The sequence below is a fragment of the Talpa europaea genome (assembly GCF_964194135.1).
Source record: "Talpa europaea genome assembly, chromosome: 6".
NCBI classification, from domain to species: domain Eukaryota; kingdom Metazoa; phylum Chordata; class Mammalia; order Eulipotyphla; family Talpidae; genus Talpa; species Talpa europaea.
In genome coordinates, this window is record NC_140072.1 from 13,169,923 (window position 1) to 13,190,092 (window position 20,170).

Sequence of the window (20,170 nt, forward strand, 5' to 3'; positions counted from 1 at the left end):
CATAATTATAACCAGAACCATAAGAATAATGATAACAAAAGGTGTCGTCAGCCTCCCAGTATAAAACTGCAGCCTTTGGAGATGACCAAAAACATCGCATTCCAGGGGCCGCAGCCGCCTTGTGCGCAGAGGGTGGGTGGTGGGGCCTCATAAAAGAACACACAAAAGGCGACTTAGACAGGAAAGCACCAGTACGTTTTGTATGTTTTTTTATTTGCTCCAGGTGGGGTTTGAACTGTCACTTCCCCGCACGCTGGATTATTTCTGATCCCACACAAGGAGCCCACCAATCGGCTAATGTGAGAAATCGGGACTGAAGACCCCTTATCCTGCCATCTCGCCGAGAGGGGTCTCCTTTTAGAAAAAAAAAATCAAAAGGTTATTGCGTGAACCTGGATGAAATGCCACTCTCAGCTTTCCACGGTCCCCACCACCTCATTGTACCCCCCTTTTTTTTTTGGCAGGGAGAAACGGGAGAGCGCCGTCCCCAAGTGCTTCTCCTTCACCTTGTTCAAAAAGCAAGGGGAAAAAGAGCCCCCCAGGATACCGACTTGTCTTCACGCTGTCTCCCTTTCTCCATCCTCGGTTAACACCCTTTGCACATAAGGCAACATGGAAGCTGATGTTTTTACTCATCTCGCTGTTTTAAAGCACCATTTTGAAGTCAGGTTGTACAGTAGTTAACAGTACCTTTTATATATATATCTCATATCTATCATATATATATAAACTGTAAACAAGAGGTAACAGCGGCTTCTAGAAACTGATTTTCTTCAAGGTTTCCTGTGTGGTAGGCACCTGAAATACTGTATAAAAGGGTCTTGGTGGTATTCTCGTCTCCCTGCTCTAGATGGGTTCTGCTCTGCAAACCAGGAATGGTGCTGGCAAGAGGCTGGGGCTGGCAGGGATCCTGCCGCCTGAGCATCTTGCAATGTTCTGTCCCCTGCTTGTGCTCCTATCTGATCAGGCCAGAGACAACAAAAGATATATAGTTTAAAAAAAAATCCAATATATAGATTTCTATAGAATTTTCTTTTTTTTTTTATCCTTCACGCCCATCCTTCCTCTGCAAGGTATTGTTACTAATTTTTGTTACTGATTTTTGCTGCAATAAACCCTCTTGTTTCAGTCACAGCAAGAAACAAAAACCCAAACAAACAGAAAACCCCTCTGAAAAGAGTAGAAAACAAAGGTTTCACCAAAAAAAAAAAAAAAAAAAAAAAAAACCAAACCAAAAAAAAAAAAAAATTAAGGGGTGGGGGGGCTTGGTTTTCTTTTTAAATAGGACTGAAGATTAACATTGAAAAAACCAGGAGATGATATCCAACCCTTTTGCAAGGCAAAAGCCCTCCGTTATTTCCGCCTCTGTGGTTTTTGTTTTAAATTCCTTTTTCTCTTCTGGGTGCTGATACTTCTCTCCATCCTCATGTTCTTGATGTTTTTGTTGTGTTTTGTGTTTTTTGTTTGTTTGTTTAACTTTGTGTCACTACCTCAGTTTGCCCTCATGTCCCTTACACACAAGCAAAATATTCCTTCAGCGGAGCGAAGAGGTGGCGGATGACCGGCACGCTCCAGGACCGGCCCAGCAGTCTCTGCCTCGCCAAGCGGCTCATGTTGGAGACGTCGGTATAGTGGACAGGGAAGCCAAACACCCTGGGGAGACAAGGTGGTAAGGGCAGCGGTGAGCACCGGCACGGGCCGTCCTGCTCTGTCTCTGTCCTTCAGCGCTAACTCCGTCATTACTCAGGTCACCAGCCGCGGGCCGGGCACCCAGCCACTGAGCCTAGAGATTTACCACAGAAAGTTAGTACGGGTGACCCTCGACCACCATGGGGGTGCGGGGCGCCAAACCCGGCGTCAAAAATTTGAGTGTAATTCGACTTCCCAAAACCTTAACAGTCTGCTGCGGACAAGAAGCCTTACTGACACCATAACTGCCGACGCACACGTGTTGCGTATGCTGTGTGGCCTGTGAACCACAATCTCACTAAAGCCAGCTGGAGAACAGACACTTTCTGAGAAGATCACGAGAACATACGTTTACAGTAGCACACTGCTGCGTTTACCGATCCTCTATGTTTGTTTGTAAGAAAATCCACATGTGAGTGGATCCAAGCAGTTGCTGAAGGGTCAGTTGTGTGAAAACACCTCCAGACAGGCTTCACCTGAGACCTAGCGCCTCAGGGGACGCCTGGAGTCTGTATGTAATGAATATGCACCCCGAGATTCTTCCCCTGGAGAAGAGCAAGCTTCTCAAAGGAGCCCAATTGTTGGTATAAGTGGCCTTCAGCTAAACCCCAGTCCCACCCAGAGGATCAGAGGCTCCCAACACCCACTGGCCAAACACACACCATGTCGGGTGCTGAGGCTCAAGCCCACTGGGGCTCCACTGGCTCAGTCCACGGCCCCAGGAGAGGAGCAGCAATCTGGGAGCACCTATAGCTGCCATGTCCCCTCAAATTCAGCAGGACTTGTGAGCCTGGGCATCAGGGGCTGGTTTTAAGACACCTCTCACTCTGTGCCTCCCGCAGGAACTTGCCATGCTGGGAAACGTGTGGAAAACCCCTGCTCATACAGTATTTGGAAGATACAAGCCTGACGGGCAGAGGCAGAGCAATCAGGACCTAGCTCCACGACACCCCTCAGCCTCGGTACCTTTCCATTTCAGTGCACCATAAGATGTCCTCTTTCTCGTTCATGAAGACGGGGAAATGCTGGTCTTTGCCCTGCTTTATGGAGTTCGATCTAGTAGTGATGGTCCTCACTTTGCTGAACTAGAAGATGAAGAGAGAAGAGGGGTGAGTACTCGCTTCTGGCCGAGGGGGCAGCGTCTGTGCCAGGCTCTGGTCAGAGCTGGTAAGCCAGCTCACACAAGGCTGGCCACTGGGGGGCTGGTTTCAGGTTTAGCTCAGGAGCGCTGCAGACCCTACTGTTCTGCTTTCCTGCCCACTCTGAGGTCACCCCGCCATCCTTAGTCTCCTCCCTGCTGGCCCAGGACTTGGGAGTGAGTTGTTAGCTCGAGCCACTATCCTCAGTGCTTCTAAGGAACTGGCTCCTTCACGGCTACAGTGATATGCAGGCAAAAGGATGCCAAATTACCCAGGGCCCAAAGACACCTCTGATGCCAACAGTCCAAGTGCTGCCTCTGCTCTGGCAAAACCTGCTGCCCAGCACACTGCTTCCCATAGACTGCCCCAGAAAAAGGGACTCTTCACATCACAAGAGAACCTCTGCTCCCAAGGTTCTTGCCATAAAATTTAAAAGTCCCTGCTGCTACAGGAACCTTGGCAGAAACTTCTCAATGTCAACCTCACAGGACAGTGCTGTGGGCTGTGCTGCATGAGCAAGGGCTGACAGCCAGGACTCTTGTTCTGGCTCCCCGCCCTCCAAGACATCCCCGGACCCCCCCCCCCCGGGTGCATGACCCCAAACCAAAGTTTAAATGACACTCTCCACACCAGCTGTGCCCACCAGACCCTAGAGGGCAGGCAGGACACCACCTCGGTCCCTGATAAAGTCCATCCGCCCTCTGCCCTCCTCCCTGCCCCCCAGCAGCGGGCTTGGGTGCTGGGCTAACCTTGGCTATTCTGCCATGCTCCAGACACTCCTGCAGCTCCAGCTTGTCGTTCACAGTGGATGCCAATGGCCTAGGAGGCAGAAGGGAGAAGGTACCAACCAGGAGAACAGCAGGAATGCCCCCAGGGCCACTGACACTGCAACCACTGACCTCACCAAGGGTGAGCACGACTCCCTGTCACCCACACTTTGGGACTCCCTTTAAACTCCCCTAAAACACATGAACGACACATGAAGCCATCCTGTGGACACAAATCCCCCGAGCCTTCCTTCTGAAAGCTAAATCTGAAAGTGCCCTCAAAGTACCAAGAGGCAGGTAACACTTGCCCAGCAGAGGGAAACCCCAACTATTTTACATCACTGAATTTTAGAAGTATCCATCACAAAGCAAGCTTAGCAGTGGCAGTATGTTCTATTTCTCAACTATGGTGACAGTTACATGGGTATGAACAGTGGGTGAGATTCACTAAACTCTACACCATAAATGTACAGTTAAAAAGATTTAAATCTTGCCCAGCCCCCAGGAGACTACAATTCTGTGATGTGTCGCTACTCAGAAGGTAGACCAGATGACTTAGCATGAGTCCCTTCTGGCAAGGTCCCTCCCTGACATTTAGAAGGACTTAAATGCTGGTCTCAGGTTAGCAGCCACCACCTCAGTGCGGGGGCCATGGAGGGGGCCAGTTTGTTTTCTCTCTCCTTCTGACTCTTAGTCCCACTTGCTACCTCTGCTGCTGGAAGCCCAGAGTTCTATCATTTTATAGCTGGAAGAAGCTGGTGAGAACAATCTCACAGGACCCAGGTCCATCAGGAGATAGAGTCCATATCCTCCCTGCAAACACTGGACTGTAGTGCTTGTTCCAACACACACACACACACACACACACACACACACACACACACACACACATATCTTGGGAATTTAGGGGGACAGAGTTTCAGATCAGATGCACCAATGACCTTCCCATCAATAAGCCCTGGCAAAAGTCAACAGTTTCACCAAGTGGGTGAAGTTTCTGAGACCCCCAGCTTCTGAGACAGGAAGTTTCTGCACCCCCAGTTAATGACAGAACACAGGAGATGACTGAGGCCAGGATAATGAGACGTTCCAATTGAAGTTACACCAATGAGGTTTAAAATCCATACTCAGGGCCTCCCCTGGTGGCGCAGTGGTTGAGCGCTGGGCTGCGAAGCTGCCTGCAGCCTCTGCAGCGCTGGTTCAATCCCCGGCCGCAGGGCGAGGGTCCCACATGGCACGCAGACCTCTCCTGCCGCCCGCTGCTCCCCTCAGCAGTGTACTTCTTTGTCAGTCTGCCTGTTCTGTTCCCCGCTCTGGCTCTGGTGAATTCTCTCACCCTCCCGTGCTTCTGACTGTACCCAGTGCTTGTATAAATAAATTTAAAAAAAAAAAAAATCCATACTCAAAACATTCTGCAAAAAATTTCCCTCCATAATAAATATCTAAATTGGGTAGATCTCACTCTTTTTTAATAAACACCCATTTGATTTTTTTTCTAAGAACTCATTCATAATACTTGTGAACAAGAATTTGAAATTCTGGGAATCGCAAAAACATACAGACTTAAAATATGACTCAATAATTTTTTAGCTACTCTAAAAACAGTCTTACACCTCTAAAAATATGGTAACAAACACTCTCAAGTCAATTTCCTTAAAAATGAAAGAGTTAAAACTCACTAATTTAGACTATACTCAGTCCTAAATTAACTTCATTCTGCTTCTGAACTGCCAACTCAACCAGAATTCCTTTCTCCTCATAGGAGTCTAATAATACAATCATTATACTAAAGAAATGTTTCTTCATCCTGAATATTAAAATCTGTGTAACCTAAACAAAGAGCATCCTTCCAGTAAGGGGCCTGAAGCCAACTCAGGCAGGACCCACTAATCTGTGGTGCTGCTGGGAGACCCTCTCCGGGAGGCGCACACAGCCTCTGTGGGCACCACTCCTCATCACCCCCACCCCCATCCTCTCCTGCTCTTCCTCAGCAGATGCGCACTCGGGTCGCAGCCCCCCATGTAGGAGAACCAAGTACGTCATTCAGCAGGGTACGGTTCCTCTTTGATATAAAGAGTAAACTGCAAATTCCAACACCAGCCACTCATTTCTCAGGCAAGTATTTTCTGCACCCCAACTCTCTTCCTCTGCAAGGAGGACAAAGAGGGGCCAGGCCAAGCAGCAGGTTTTCAGCAGGGGAGGTGACCCTGAGGGCCCACCCAGCGATTCTCCTGCCTCGGGTCATTGCCACTAAGCCACCTGCAGACACCACCCGTAGCCCCCTGGACCGGGCATGCTCACCAACCTGTTCATACCAGGAAGGTTCCCCCAGAAGTAGCGGGCCCTGTGTGCAGCTGACACTTCTTTGGCATCAATCATCACAGGGTTGGACTACAAAACAGAGATCAAGATGAGCAAAAGAGGAATAGTAACAGTGCCAGGAACTTTTGCTGGTCTAGAGCCTTAAAGCCTCAAAGGCTCTTACTTCTCCCTTGGGGCCACCTGCTAGTACAATCTGAAGTCTCCAGGAACAGCCAGAACTGTGCATGCTCTCCCTGGAATCTTGGGGACCAACATGGTCCACCCAAACTGTTGCGCACTGACGGGGATGTTCTGATGTCCTCCCCAGGGTCGCTAGCGCACTGAGCTGCAGGTGGCTAAGGATACGTGCAATGAGGCTAGTGAGACTGAGTGACTGTAACGATAATCTAAGGTGTGGCTGGTGATGCCATATTGGACCACAGAGCTCGACCTCACCCAAAAGCTTGAAGGAAGAAAGTGCCATTAGGTGTGGATACATTCACAGTGCACCCAGATGACAGTCAAATAAGACACCTGCTCACATTTAAAGCTAGGACACCAGCTTGAGGTATTGATTACCTCTAGACAGGGAACTGTGCACCCTGAGAATGCCTCTGGTTGCAGAGATCCTTTGTGCAAGGCTCGAATCTTGTTCAGAAATGAGCAGGGACCCACATTATGAGGAATCAAAACTGAGGGAAGTCATTATTTTCTTCCCAAGTGCCATCCTAAACATGTCTAGGTGCGAGGGAGTAAGGATGACCCATCTGGACAGGAACTCAACTCAGGCCCTCAGTGATCCGCCACACAGAACTCCTATCCCAGCTGCCTGACATCCCTAATGAGTAACTGTCAGCTCCTTCGAGGCCCGAGTCCCACATACCATCTCTTAGAACAAGACCATGGGTTCTTTCCAGGGTGAGCCTCTAACAAGGCTTCCACCCTCTCTAACAGGAAAGCTCTGAGCTTCCCAAGTGGGCCCTTGCAAAGAAAGCAGAAGTCACCAGTCCCCAGCTCCACAATGCAGATGAGACAGGAATAAAGCAGCAGTCCAAGGTAGACGCCATTAGTGAGCTGGCCAAACCAAGGTTGCTGGCTATACCTCAAGAAATCGCGAGATGTCCCTCTTGTCACTAACGCCCATGGCCACCACATTCTCAAAGAGCCAGAAGAAGGGGCGATCATCTCCCTCCTTGGGCCGCGCATCATGCAGGAGGCGGTAGAACTCAAAGAAGAGCCGGCCAGTGCCCTCTGAGAGGTTGGAAGAGAAAGCCATCAGCTGGGCTATCTGCAGCAGACAGTGGTGTGGCTCGGGCACGGGGAGGGGAGGGAGGATGGGGCGTGGGGAGTGGCCGACCCAGGGCAGAAATATCTAAGTAGGAAATCTACATGCGGAAGCCCCAGCTCAGAAGGCGGAGGGGCGAGCAGACACCTACCATAGAGTCCCTTGCGGGCAGGGTTGACGATGGAGAGATCGTTGCAGGGACTGCCCCCAATCACCAGATCGAACGGGCCCCACTCCTGGATCTGGGAGGATAAAGGTAATGTGATGGGCTTGATGTCCGGGGACAGAGGCAGAAAGGAAAAGAGAAATTATCCGTGAATTTGGCAATGGCATGGGAGAGAGGAGCCCCGGCTGTATTGTATGCTCATTACACACACACACACACACACAAACACACGCATGCATCTCACACACGCGCGTGCACACACATCTGCAGCTTCAGGCAAGTCATTGGGTCCAGGCTCAGTTTTCTAAACAATAATGTGAAGGGACAGAGTGGGGGGGTGGGGCGCTGAGCCCAGTGGGAAAGGCAGTGTGCTCCCTTAGCAGAGCTGCGCTTGTTAGGAAGGAGACCCAGGCTGAACAGCTGGCTGAGGGGCTGTAAGCTCCCTGCATTTTGGGCAGGGTATCCAGGACATCTGAACACCCCTCAATGCTCTGAAGGCCATTCAGAGATACGTGCAGGTAAGTGGAAGAGCCCCCCAGAAATGGAGGCTGGCAAAGCTGTCTCCAGAAGTACTGAGAGGATAGGAGCCTGGCCCAAGGCCAAAGCACCCACCAGAAAGGGCCCTCAAGTAACCAGGAGGCAACCTGATCCCAAATAAGTAACTCCCCAATTCCCATTTGGAGTCTGCCAGTTACCCTTTCAAGACAGTGGGGAAAAGGGAAGATGAGAAAGAGGTTGGGGGGTAGGGAGCAAATGAACAGAAGGAAGTGGGCTGGTGTGCAAGGGAAGAGAGGACTTTACAGCCCCCCAGCACTGACATACATGCTTCTGCGTGACGCTGCGGACGTCCCCGACGTACATGATCTTCCCCTGGTGCCGCACCATGCCCACCGTGATGGAGTCCTCGCACACCTCCGAGGCGATGTAGCGATCCACCTGAATGCCCAAGTCCTTCAGCACCAGGAGCCCTGCCCAGCCAGCAAGAAGCACGGTCAGGGGTCACCTCCCCAGCACCCTGGTCTTCACGGGGGAGCCTCTGACCAGCTGAAGATGTGGGTCAGTGACGTCCCCAAGTCCTACCCGCCTGCCCAATAAAGTACAGGATGCTTCTGGATGCAACTGGAGTGTTAACAACGCAGACGTCAAGGCGATCCACGCCAGGCCTGATCTGCTTAGAAGGCAGTCAGGCTGGGAAGGACAAATCAGACAGCAGGTGGTTTCAGGAGCCACGGGAAATAGCAGGTAACCTTTTCTGGGCCGTTTTTCATCTTGCATACACTGGTTCTTTCTCACCCCACTCCATTTCACCTCCTGCTGCAATTCTTCCAGCCTTCAGTACCCAACACAAGCTCCACCTGCTCCAGAAGGATTCATCTACCCACTGCCCAATCACCCCTCCTGCTCTGTGAGCCCCAACACCTCGAATCCCTCCACTCAGGCTAATTCAGCCCTTCTAGTGGGTTGCAAGTGGTATCCAGCACAGAGTAGGGCTCCTTCGCCGTGCTTCCTCCTCAGCTAACCACACGTCCCTTCCTACCATGACCCTTCATGAACATTTGCTGATCTGAGACAAGGAAAGAAGACTGAGCGCTTCAGAAGAGGCTGTGGCGGCACCATTTCAGGCTCCCAACAGAACCCCCATCAGGACCCAAAGGCCCCCTGGGGTGCGACGGAGTTTAAGGCGGCCTCAAGCTTCCAGTCTGCGAAACCAAGCAGTGAATTGCCCCCTCTGAGTTTCTAGAACATGAGAACAGACGACAAACCCACAGCCTGGGATTCCACCCCACTGGCTGGCCTAGGTCCCCAAACTCAGCCTGCCTGACCTCGCCTTTCAGGACAGAGAAGTGCTCAGACAGGGGGCAGGGCAGACGGGGGAATTTCAGGAGAGATTTCTGGCAGGGTCAAGAACCACATGAGAAAAACAGCACCTGTGTTCACATGCTCTCAGCATCTCCTCAATGATAATAACTTAAGGTATAAAGACGCAGATAAAGAATGCTCAGTATAGTACTGCTCTGAAGACTGGAAAAAACAGTCAACAAATCAGGGCTTAAATAAACCGGGGTACTTTCACTATGTCGCATGAAAAGTTGTCACAACACATGGAGAAAACAAGTCACAACACAGCACGGGCTCACTAGCCCTTCATTTTATTTATCTAATCTGTGATTGTATCAACACACACACGTGCACAGAAGAAAATCTAGAAACATACACCCCAAACACCAATGAAAGGATCCAGGGTGATTTCCATAGTCCCGAGACTATCTGGTTTAGAGGTTTTTTTTGTTTGTTTTTTTTTTTTTACTGTGACTTGACAATCCAAACAGAACTGCCCCTTTTTGTTGTGGCCACCGAGTCTGTCCTTTGAGGCTTTGTGAAAATCTTCAATAACCTCTCACCAGTGAGCACTCTGACCTCCGCTGGAGAGTCTCCTCCATTAAGCAAAGGAAGCGCCAGACACGCTGGTTTACCACTTCACTGAACACACACGTCTCCTCTCCAGGATAGCATTTTAACAGTTGTAAATGTTAATCATTGTTTTGCCAGAATTTTACACACACACACACACACACACACACACACACACACACACACACACACACACACACACCGGCCCCCAGCAGAGCTTCCATATCTCAGGACAGGATGCCAGGGCTTCTTGAGACCCGTGCCTGCCCTTACCTGTGGCAATTCCATCAAAGAGAGACAGCACCCGGATGGGCTTCCTCTTCTCTGCTGGCACGGGCGGGTACACCTTCGGAGGGTCCTATGCAGGAAGCAGGACAAGCCAATGAGCACCCGGCAGGCGCACACGAGGGGCTGGCCCTCCCGGCCACTGACTCTCCGGACCCTCACACCCAGCCAGCACCTCAGGCACCTCTGCTCAGCGATGGGGCAGCCCCGCCTCGTGGGTCAGGAGCGAGCGCTCAGGAGAACCCCGGGCCCAGCACTCACAAATTCCTGGTCATGGTTGTTGGCGAAGAACATCTGCAGCCGGGAGGGCCAGTCGTCCCGCCGCCGCAGCAGCCCGTAAGTGCCCTTGTGCCCGCACATGTAGCAGTTCCAGGGGTCTTCCTTAATGGCGGCCTGGGCAGCCCCCGGCCCCACCAAGAGATCCACACACTCCACACAAAAGCACCTGGAAGGAAGCCCAGTGTAGCAGAGGGGCTCCGGGCCGGGGCTGGGAGGGTGGGGGGGGGGGGCACGGCTGTGCAGGCAGGTGGGCAGCGAGACCCAGGCAGCGGCCGGCTGGGGCGGGCTCACCTGCAGCAGTTATTGTTCCCGCACATGAGCACCTCACGCCCCCCACAGCAGATGGTGCAGTAAGACTGGTAGCCATCATCGTCGTACTGGTACGCGCACTCCAGGAAGCAGTTCTAGAGGGCAGCGGGAAGTCAGAGACCCCCAGGCAGGCTCAGGGTAGTCAGGGGACGCCAGCTTTGACCCAACTTCAGCCTCCCATCTGAGAACCGGGACTCAGCCCTGGAGCCATGACCCTACCAGCCACCCAGGCAGGGTCCAGCCCGAACCACAGAACTGGGAAGGGGACACCAGCTCCCCTAGGACAACTGCAGTGGACAGCAAGGAGGGAGCCGAAGTGCTGTCCCTGGCTACAGCCCCGGGCCAGGCTCCTGGAGCCCAAGGGCTCCACAGCCCAGTCATCAGCTTGGTCTTCACACCAGTGACTGTGACGAGGAGAGCCCACCTGGGGACCACAGGGGGTGGGGCCTAAGAGGGGGAGAGGGTCTTTCAGGGGTGGAAATATATCATGCCAGGGGCCTCCCCTGGTGGCGCAGCGGTTCAGCGCTGGGCTGCGAGGCTGCCCGCAGCCTTTGCAGCGCCAGTTCGTTCCCCGGCTGCCGGCGAGGGTCCCACCAAAAAAAAAAAAAAAAAAAAAAAAAAAAAGGAAAGAAAGAAAGAAATATATCATGCCAAGCACTGGAAACCCGAGGGTCTGTGTCATCAGAATTATAAGTCCAGAGCCAACATCACAGCCACCCCCAGCACTGCCCCTACGAGCCCGTTTGCTGAGTAAACCCCCACCTTGCAGTTTTGGCACATTCCTCCAATGAAGAGCGGGTGTTCCAGGGTGACGTTGAGGCTCCCACAAGAGATGCAAATGTCTGGAAAGCAGAGAAATGGAGTGAGACTGAAGATCCTATTCCCAATTCAGGCCAAAGCCCAGCTCCAGAAAAAATGCACAAAAATGGACATGATGGAACAGTCGCTAAAAAGGCAAGCAAGTCTGCGAGGTGACCCAAGGACACAGAAGGCACCCCAGCCGAGATCTCAGAAGCCACCTTGTCTCCGAGCGGCAAGGCAGCCACCCAGAAGCAGTGTGACCAGTAGAGTCCCTGGGCCAGCCGTACATCCTGTCCCCATCCGTCCCCGCCCTGGGAGCCCTGAGCCACCTGCACTACCACCAGGCCAAAGGAGATGGTCAGGGAGGCTCTAATGACTGCTGTTGAGGGGTGAGGAAGGTGAACACCACAGTCATTTTCAGACAAGTTCACTTAAACTTAAAAGAAGCACCTTTCTCTGACCCTCTGGAATGTGGGTGTCCTAAGCCAAACCCCAGTGACCAGCCCATGCCATCAATAGGCCAGTAAGATCACGGCACCAGAAAGACAGATTCGTGTGTGAAGACAGGCAGCAGGACATGCAGGACAGAGCCAGTGGCCATGCCGGTCACCCCTGAGGACCCAGCTCCTCTGCACAGGAGCCAGGCCTGCACGCCTGCCCCAGGGGCCACAGACCAGACTTCCCGGGGGGCAAGGCCCTGCCGTCCTCCAGGACTCACCCTCGATGTTCCGGCACTTCTGCCGCACCTCGTACACCAGCCGCTCTGCAGAGGGGAGAAGGCCCAGCATCAGAGGAGGCCGCGAGGGCCACCCCGCTCCTCTGAATACTGGCCTCGCCGCCACTCTCTCCAGAGCCAGGCCCACTACCTCTTGTGCGTTCATCAATAATCTCCTTGACCTTGGGCTTCTCCGTTGTGCTCTTTCGGGGTTTTTTGGCTGGTGGGGGTGGTGCATAGGCAGCTGCCTCGGGTTCGACCCACATGTCTGTGTAAACTTCTTTGTAGGGGTTCTTCTCCTCTGGGTCAGGAAAGCAGGTAGGAACATGGTCACAGTTACCTGCTGAAAGGAATCCCAGCTCCCTCCCCAACTCTGTTCTACCCACATGGGGGGGTACAGTCTGGCCCCCAACATGTCCCCAGCTTCCTACTCTGCAGTCAAAGGGAAGCAAGTTGTTCTGACCCAGTAAGAAGGGACCCATGAGCACTCACGAGGGGCTGCCCCTAAGCATGGCTTTCCCAGCTTGGGCAAGGATTTGCCTGTCCAGCAGGGGGGTCCCAGAGGCTGGGCTGAGCAGTTGCGCTTACCTTCTGGGGGCTCCAGGCCCTTGGGACCAGAGGGCTGGAACCCCCCCAGGGCCCATTCAATCATCTGCTTGTTTTGCACCTCCACGGCCTTGGCAGTGTCGCTCTCATCACTGTCGTGGCACGCCGGGAACAGCTTCCCTGCTCGGCTGCTGGCCACCTGGAAGGCAACACACGTGGGGGGCAGTGTTGGGACACACTGGAGGGCAGACCCGAGAGGCGTGAAGGACAGAAAGACTATGGTGCCAGGAAGGGGGCACAGCCAAGTGGGAGAAGGTGCTGAGAAGGGGAGGCAGGCGGAGGAGGTCTGAGGAGTGTGTGGAAAGTGGGAGAGCAAGGCAGGGAAAGGGAGTCCCGTCTCCCCGGGGGGGACCCCTGCGGCCTAGGCCTACCCTCTGCACTCCAGTTGGAGCCAAGCAGAGGCAGGTCCCCATCTCTCAGCTCCCGCTCTTGCTCCCGCTCCTAAGGGCTTCCACACAGCTCACCTGCAGGACTTCGTAGATGGCTTTGCGGTACATGGGCTGCTTGTTGTAGGTGGCCTGGTGGAAAGCGCTGCAGAAGGAGCTCAGCGGCATCAGCTTCTCCACACACACCTGGAGGGACAACCATGGCCGCGTCTGCTCCCACTTCCACTCTCCCAGCACCCACCACCTGCCTGGAAACTGGCTGGGGGGCAATTAGACTTGACCTATCTATCTGTCCTTAAGGACTAGAGGCACTGGTAACCACTGGTGTGCTGCAAAGGAGGAGCCCAACCCGTGTGGGGGAGCACCTGAATGTAAGTGGGGAGCATCTGAATGTAAGCAGGAAAGGGTTCCTGGAGGCAAATGGGGCAGCCATTCTGCTCTGGGCCTCTGAGGCACGTCTGGGCCTCTAGGCTTTCATCCTTTCATACATATCCTGAGTGGGGGTGAGCTGGGCCCTCTTCTACCACCCCAACTCCCCACCATGCCCCCCAGCCAAGACCACAGGCCCTGTCTCCCCCCCAGCCCCAGGCTACCGCCACGCCCTGGAACTCACCACTGAGAACTTGCCATCTCCGAACCACATGACCCAGCGGGTGCCTTCAGCTGCTCGGCTCCGGCCCGTCATCCACCAAGACACAATGCGGCCTGGCCACCAGGAGAAGCCCCGCAGTTTCCCCCACACCAGCTCCCCAATGCCAAATCCCCGGCCGTCCTGGAGCCCCAAGCAGAAGTCATTAGGCAGTGGTCGAGAGGCCCTGCCACCCGACCACCCACGCCACCCAGCCCTGGGCATGTGATGGTCGGGACAGCTCCATTTGAATGCACTAAGATGGAGCAAAATCGGGGCGACCAAGAGGCTGGGGGTCAGGTGGACGGGGGAAGAGCAGAGGATGGCAGGAGCTGGCAGTGGAAGGACCCAGGAGGGGGCTGGATGAGGTGGGCGATGAAGCAAAATGCTCACCTCGTACTCTGGTTCGTCATCAGCTGCTTTGGTGGCGTTCTTGTCCCCGGTGTCGGCCCCCACGGGCTCAGGTGTGGTGGCCACAGTGGGGGAGGCAGGGTCTGTGGGCTGCTGCACGGCAGGAGGGCTGGCCTCCTCCACCTTCTGCGACTCACCGGATCCCTGGTTCTCTTCTACAGCATTCATTACTGCGATCACCTTGGCTTTCTTCTCAGCCTGGACAAGCAAGGAGCAGAAGCTACCTTGACCTCCACAGGAATTAGCAAGACCCCCTGATACTCAGGGTGCGCGTCTCAATCTTTGTGGTCTGGAGAGAGTGATGGAAGGTAAAGAGCCAGGGAATTCTTCCCTCAACAACCCAAGTGGCCTCCCATGGAAAACAGGAAGAGCTGAAGTAGAAGGTGAACTCAAATCATTTGGTTCCATTCCCACCTGCTCTCAGGAAAGCTTCCTCCCTGGCCTCATTACCCTTCCTCAATTGGTAAGTATCCGCAGCTGCCCACACTCCAACACGGAGAGGTTAATTCTAACCATGGATGATCGTTTAGGTTCAAATCTTGGTTGGCTCGATCCTTTCCTAGCTTACTTCCCAATCAAGAATTGGATCCTCTTGCGGTTTCCATCACAATTTTCCTGGGCAATCAACCCCAGCTATTCCTGATCTTGGCTTCCAGACCAGGATTCTAGTTTTGTCGTGATGTCTACTGAAGAAATCACTGCACTGTGTTTAAAAAGCTCATCTCCTACTCCATCTGCTCAAACACCCTAGAGTTCCATAAAAGCTTGCCTGCTCCCATGCCATCCTGGAGTTCCTAGGATTGCATCCAAAGTGTGTTCTACTCCTTCTTCTAAGTGCACCTTTCAGATGCAGACACATTTATTCTTTCAGCAGTTACTGACTGAGCACACACTCTATGCCAGGCATTCTCTCTGCCATCCCACGGACAAAATAAGCCAAACCCAATTATTCTCCGAACTGGGCAGTGCCATCCTGTACCTTTCCTTCTCAAAACCTGCTCCAGGATTCCCGTCACCCTACAGAGAATGAAATCTTGCTACTTAGCTGAGAGCTACTCAATCTAATCTCAGTCACTCCAGCTGCCGAATGGAACACAAGTGGCCCTCCAACTTCAGCTCTGCACCCCTTTCCAGCACAACAGTCAGAAAAAAAAAAAAAAACCCACCTTCATATGCCCTTCAATGTGAAGCTTTCCCTGAGAACTCAGAGCTATGAATGCAAACCCATCCTCAAGATTAAAAAAAGAACATCAGAAAGCCATGTGGAGAGTAAGTCCTGAACCCGATGTCGAGGACAACGCCCTACTCTTAGCCTTGCAGCTAAGCAAGAGCCGGCTGGGAGCAGAACCTTCTCAGTGTTGTTCCACACTAAGTAGCATTTGAACCAAAAGGATTTCTGTTAACCTTTGCAGGCTGGCTTAAGAGTCTGATGTATAAATGTATCAAGAATTCCAAGGACTCTTCAAAGCCTGTCAAAGGATCAGGGGATCCCAGGGTCGCAGGTTAAGCACCTTTGTTTTCCGCTCAATGGTCTACTGTCTTGTAGATTCACTTTATTTCAGTCAGTCTTCAAAGACTTTGCCCCCTGGCAACAGACCAAAGCTGTTTTTGTAGTCGTTCCCAAACCCCTGAGGATGGAAGTCCTGGTACTTTCTCTGACTCAACACTTTCTAAAGTGGGATAAATGCATCCTTCGCCCCCAGTCCACAAACAGCAGGGAGTAGGAGCTCCTGGGGCCTGGGGGCGGGGGTTGGGGTAAGAATGCAAAGTAATTGTTCATCCTTTCCTACCCCACTCTCACCTGGCCGGGACTTTGCCCTCCCCTCCGACTACCAGTTATCTATCATCACCTCTCAAGAAGGTGCACCTAGGTGTGGACTCAACCCCGTGTGGGAGGAGGATTCTCTTCTAGAATCCTCAGCTGCGGCCCAGATCCACTGACTATTAGGCGCCATACCTGGCTGTCTCCGCTCCCTTCCCTCCAGCCAGGCCTCCTCCGGAGCGCGGCATGGAGGCTCATCTAGATCAGGGCGCTGCCTAGGATGATCCAAAGGCCCCATTTCCGGGGCTGACAGGCCCCTCAGTCAGAACAAGGTATGCAGGTGGCAGGAGGGGCCTTCTGAGGGACGGAGCCGAGTCATTTCCACGGCAAGCAGCAGCGGGTGTCTGGAAGGGAGCCGTGCCTGACACCACCCTCCGTACTCCACAGCCCCTTTGTCTCTCAGCTCAACCCCTCTTCAGTGAGTTCCTGAACATTCTTCTTCCCCCACAACTTCCCCCAGCTTGTCAGATGCTGCTGCTGATGGCTGTTAAGCAACCCCCCACCCCAACCCACTGGGTGCAGGAGAACACGCACCCTGCATGGTTTTGGCAGGCAGAGGAGGAAGGGGGCCTCCATCGGGACAAGGCCAGTGGGGGGTGTGGGGGGAGGAAGAGGGGGTGGGTTAGCAGCAGGAGGTGAGAGAGAAGGGGAAGACCAGCAGAGACAGTGGCCGGGTGGGGGAGGGGCTCATTAGAATAGTCAGGGAAGGCCTTGGGGAATGCCTGTTTCCATGTTCACGCCAACCCTTCTCCCCCGGCAAACAATAGGAGAAAGAAGGGTTAACTCAGGGCTCCAGCATTTGGGTTAAAGGCTCCTACCCTCAGTTCAGCAGGTCCCACCCCAGAGGAGCCAAGAGATTGGGTGGGATCAAGGAGATGCTACTGCCACCCCCCACAACTGCATCTCAATTAAGCCACTTGGCCCAGAGTCTGTGCAGGCGGGGAAGCCACTGATAACTCCGCACTGCGGAGGCAAGGCCTCCCGTCCAGTCCCGTCCCCTTTCCTCCAACAGCTGTCCCGCCTCCACCTCCCTCTTCCACTCTGGCTGCTTCCGCTCCAAAGGTCAGAGTTCTGGGCAACCACGCGGACTCCTTGCTCCTGCAGCAAATCCCAGCCTGTCCCCTGCGCTTGTCCCATCACCGGGGGCATCAGGCTGCCCCTCAGGCCCCCTCGATGTGCCACAGCCCCGGCAGGGCCACGCTGCCACCCAGCACCACGTCTTTCTGGTGCCTGCCCAGTGGCTCGCAGGGACACACGGGAGAGGAAACTCCCTCTCAGAAGTCTGCAAGGTTGGCATGGCCTGAGGACAGTGTGGTCCACCGGCCAGGAACACAGGTCAGCAAGGACATGCCAGCAGCCCATCTGCCAGCCGCTCAGCCAGAGCACACTTCCAGGCAGGCCTGGCCCTGCCTTCATTCACCACGGCCCCGGGCGCACGCAGGGCTGCTGCTCCTGGCCTCCGACCCGCCAGGTCCCACCTGAGCGCAGGCACAAGTGGGGCCTTGGGGCCCCTAGGAGCGAGTGGGTGGGACAGCACCAACTAGCATCTCCAGAACCCGGGCCAGGGAGGTGCACTGGACTCTTCCCCAACCCGGGGATCCTCCCACCGGACCCCGCGCCCCCCCCCCGCCCCCCCGCCTCCCCAGGGCTCCGTCCAGGAACCTACCCATAAGGCCAGGTGCAGCCCCTCTGCGGTCCGGCTCAGGTGTGAGCCCCCGGCCTGAAGCTCAGTAAGTAGCTGCCCGACTGGGGGGAGGGGAAGGGGGCGAGGGGGCTGGGGGCGGAGGGGGCCAGAGAGAGGGGGAGGGGGGCGGTGGGGGGGAGGGCTCGAACATTTCTTTGTCTAGAACTCCGGGTCACGTGGGCCCCGCTGGAGGGCCTGGTTGGCTGCGAGCGGGCCGGGGGAGGGGGCCGGCTCTCGGCGCTGGCAGCGGGCCAGCCCCTCTCCTCCGGTCCGAGGGGCCGGGGGGCGAGCCTGGGCCTCCGCCCGTTCCCAGGGCCCCGCCCCGGCCCGGCGGCCCCTCCCCTCCCCGGGGCCGGGCCCTCCCCGCCCCTTGCCCCCAACTCGCGGAGAGCTGGGCACGCCTGGGGGGCGAGGCGGGGACCCCGCGGGGCGGAGCGAGGGCCGCAGGGGTCCCGGGGGGGACGGGCCGGCGGAGGTGAGCTGGGGGCGCTGAGAACCAGGAGCGCGGGCCCGAGGGCCCGGGTTTCGGGCAGTTGGGCGAGCCAGGAGAAAGTTGTTAAAAGTGAGTCCCTTAGAAGCACTACCAAACAAAAAAAAAAAAGAGAAGGAAAAACTTACAGATGAGCGAAGCGGCCCAGGAAGCCGTAGGAAAACTCACAGCACAAAGACGGATAGAAGGCACAGCCCAGAAATTGGGAAGGCTCCAGAACAAGAGCCATTGGGGCGGGGGCGCCCCTCTGACAGCCACACTGCAGGTGGACAGAGGAGGCCTCTCAAGCGTGCGTGAGGAGTCGGACCTGGAAACCTGTCTTCCTGGCAGAAGCCCCGGATCCCCCAGGTCACTTTGGGGCTGCCATGGACTTTTCTCCTTTTCCTGCTCGGAGGTGGAGAGAAGGGGGTATACCTCAAACTTTGAGCCATTTCCTTCACTCCCAGGCCACCAGCGGAGCCTCCAGGTGCAGCCTCAACCATTTCAAATTCCATCCTCCTGGCCTTGCCCCCAAGGAGGACACAAAGCTCCGCCCATCCTGGCCTTGCCCCCAAGGAGAACACATCAGATAAGGACTCCCCACTGTTGCCCTGCCCGCAAGGAGCTGACAGATTGTACCAGAGTTGGAGGGGCAGGAAAAGGTCACTAAGAGACGACCTCTGTAAACTTCACTCAATCATAAATACCAAGCCAAGGGGGCAGGAGGACTAGAAGACAACAAATAATGTGTGGTTTGAAGGACAGTGGGGGGCAGAGCAGAGGCCTGGCCGGGAGGGTGAATCAGATTTGGAATATGGGGTAAATAGGAAATCAGTGATGTCAGGCTGAGAAGGGAGGAAATCCCTGCCCGTGACCTCTCCAGGCACAAGGAAGCTTGAGGGTGCAGTGGAAGATGCCCACGACACCATCCACAGCACTGAAGACCACTTGCAGGTTTTTTGATGAGACGGGTGGGTGGGGGTTTGGGAAAGCTCAGCCTAGTTTCAGTTTGCACAACTGCACTGGGAGGAAGAGCAGAGGAACTGAAGGCAAACGCTGCCAGCAGCACTTGTCAGAGATCTGAACTCGAGTCTGGTTCCACCATCATGAGGGCGAACAACCTATTTCATCCCCAAAAAGTCCCTGAACAGTCTAGTCCCAAGAAGTTTTCTGATTTGCAAAACAAGAGTGATGACATCTGCCTCCCCTGGCCCTAAAATACCATCCTCCCTTGAAGAAAGAGCAAACCAACTAAGGCAGGTGCCTGTAGAAAGAGCTCAAGGGCTATGCTGTGAAAAAGAGCCCATCATCCCTCCTGGGGCTCAGAACCTTCCAGGGGCCACCAGAACAAGTCAGCCTGAGGGAGGAAGAGGACTCCAAGTCAGAGCGCTTCCTCCAAATAATACAAACTCCACCTACACCCACCCTAGCGGACTGAGACCCAGACTCCACAGAGCCATTCCCCAAACCACCAGTCCTGCTCTGCCCCACCCCAACTTTCAAGCCTCCCTGCCACCCCCCCCCCCCGGGAATCTGCTTAGTGTAATTCTCTAGGAGATCCCCATGCAGTGTGACAGCCTAAATTTCTATCTCTTGCCTGCTCCTAACTTTTAAGGAATGTAATATGACCAGCTTAGCTTCTTCTGTCACTGATGTATCCAGGCCTTGTCAACAAAACTCCAGACCTCACACCAGGCCTCCTCTCAAAATGAAGTTTCTGATCTGGTTGGCAGCTTACTTCAGATACTCTGTCTCATCTCTGAACCTCCTTGTCCATTATAATGTGGCTAATCACCTCGGACTCTACACCTGTGCTCCTGGGAGTCCTTCAGACAGCGAGCAGCGAGGCCCATGATGCCCATGTACTGTCCGGCCTGAGCAGGGCACTGTCGGGTCTGCTTTCCCTTGGCCTACTTATAAAGCAGCCTCTTGCCTCCACCTGCCAAAATTCCCTAGTCTTTAAAATTAAGCACACAGGGCCTCCCTGGTGGCGCCAGGGGTTAAGTCTCAGCACTA

The 20,170-nt window shown here is 54.4% G+C and overlaps 1 protein-coding gene across 1 annotated transcript in view; it reads right to left on the reverse strand.

Annotated features, from left to right (window-relative positions):
* Nucleotides 1-1,511: 1,511 nt before the first annotated feature.
* Nucleotides 1,512-20,170, reverse strand: part of DNMT3A (DNA methyltransferase 3 alpha) — a gene marked incomplete at both ends in the record, with an annotated part of 66,554 nt that continues 47,895 nt past the window's right edge. Inside the window, 17 exons of the mRNA XM_084235643.1 lie at nt 1,512-1,653; nt 2,656-2,774; nt 3,578-3,647; nt 5,901-5,986; nt 6,999-7,147; nt 7,333-7,423; nt 8,170-8,315; nt 10,033-10,117; nt 10,306-10,489; nt 10,615-10,727; nt 11,395-11,474; nt 12,152-12,196; nt 12,300-12,449; nt 12,737-12,893; nt 13,219-13,326; nt 13,754-13,912; nt 14,162-14,377. Coding sequence (XP_084091769.1) covers nt 1,512-1,653; nt 2,656-2,774; nt 3,578-3,647; nt 5,901-5,986; nt 6,999-7,147; nt 7,333-7,423; nt 8,170-8,315; nt 10,033-10,117; nt 10,306-10,489; nt 10,615-10,727; nt 11,395-11,474; nt 12,152-12,196; nt 12,300-12,449; nt 12,737-12,893; nt 13,219-13,326; nt 13,754-13,912; nt 14,162-14,377 — 2,100 coding nt within the window. The remainder of the gene's footprint in view (nt 1,654-2,655; nt 2,775-3,577; nt 3,648-5,900; nt 5,987-6,998; nt 7,148-7,332; nt 7,424-8,169; nt 8,316-10,032; nt 10,118-10,305; nt 10,490-10,614; nt 10,728-11,394; nt 11,475-12,151; nt 12,197-12,299; nt 12,450-12,736; nt 12,894-13,218; nt 13,327-13,753; nt 13,913-14,161; nt 14,378-20,170) is intronic.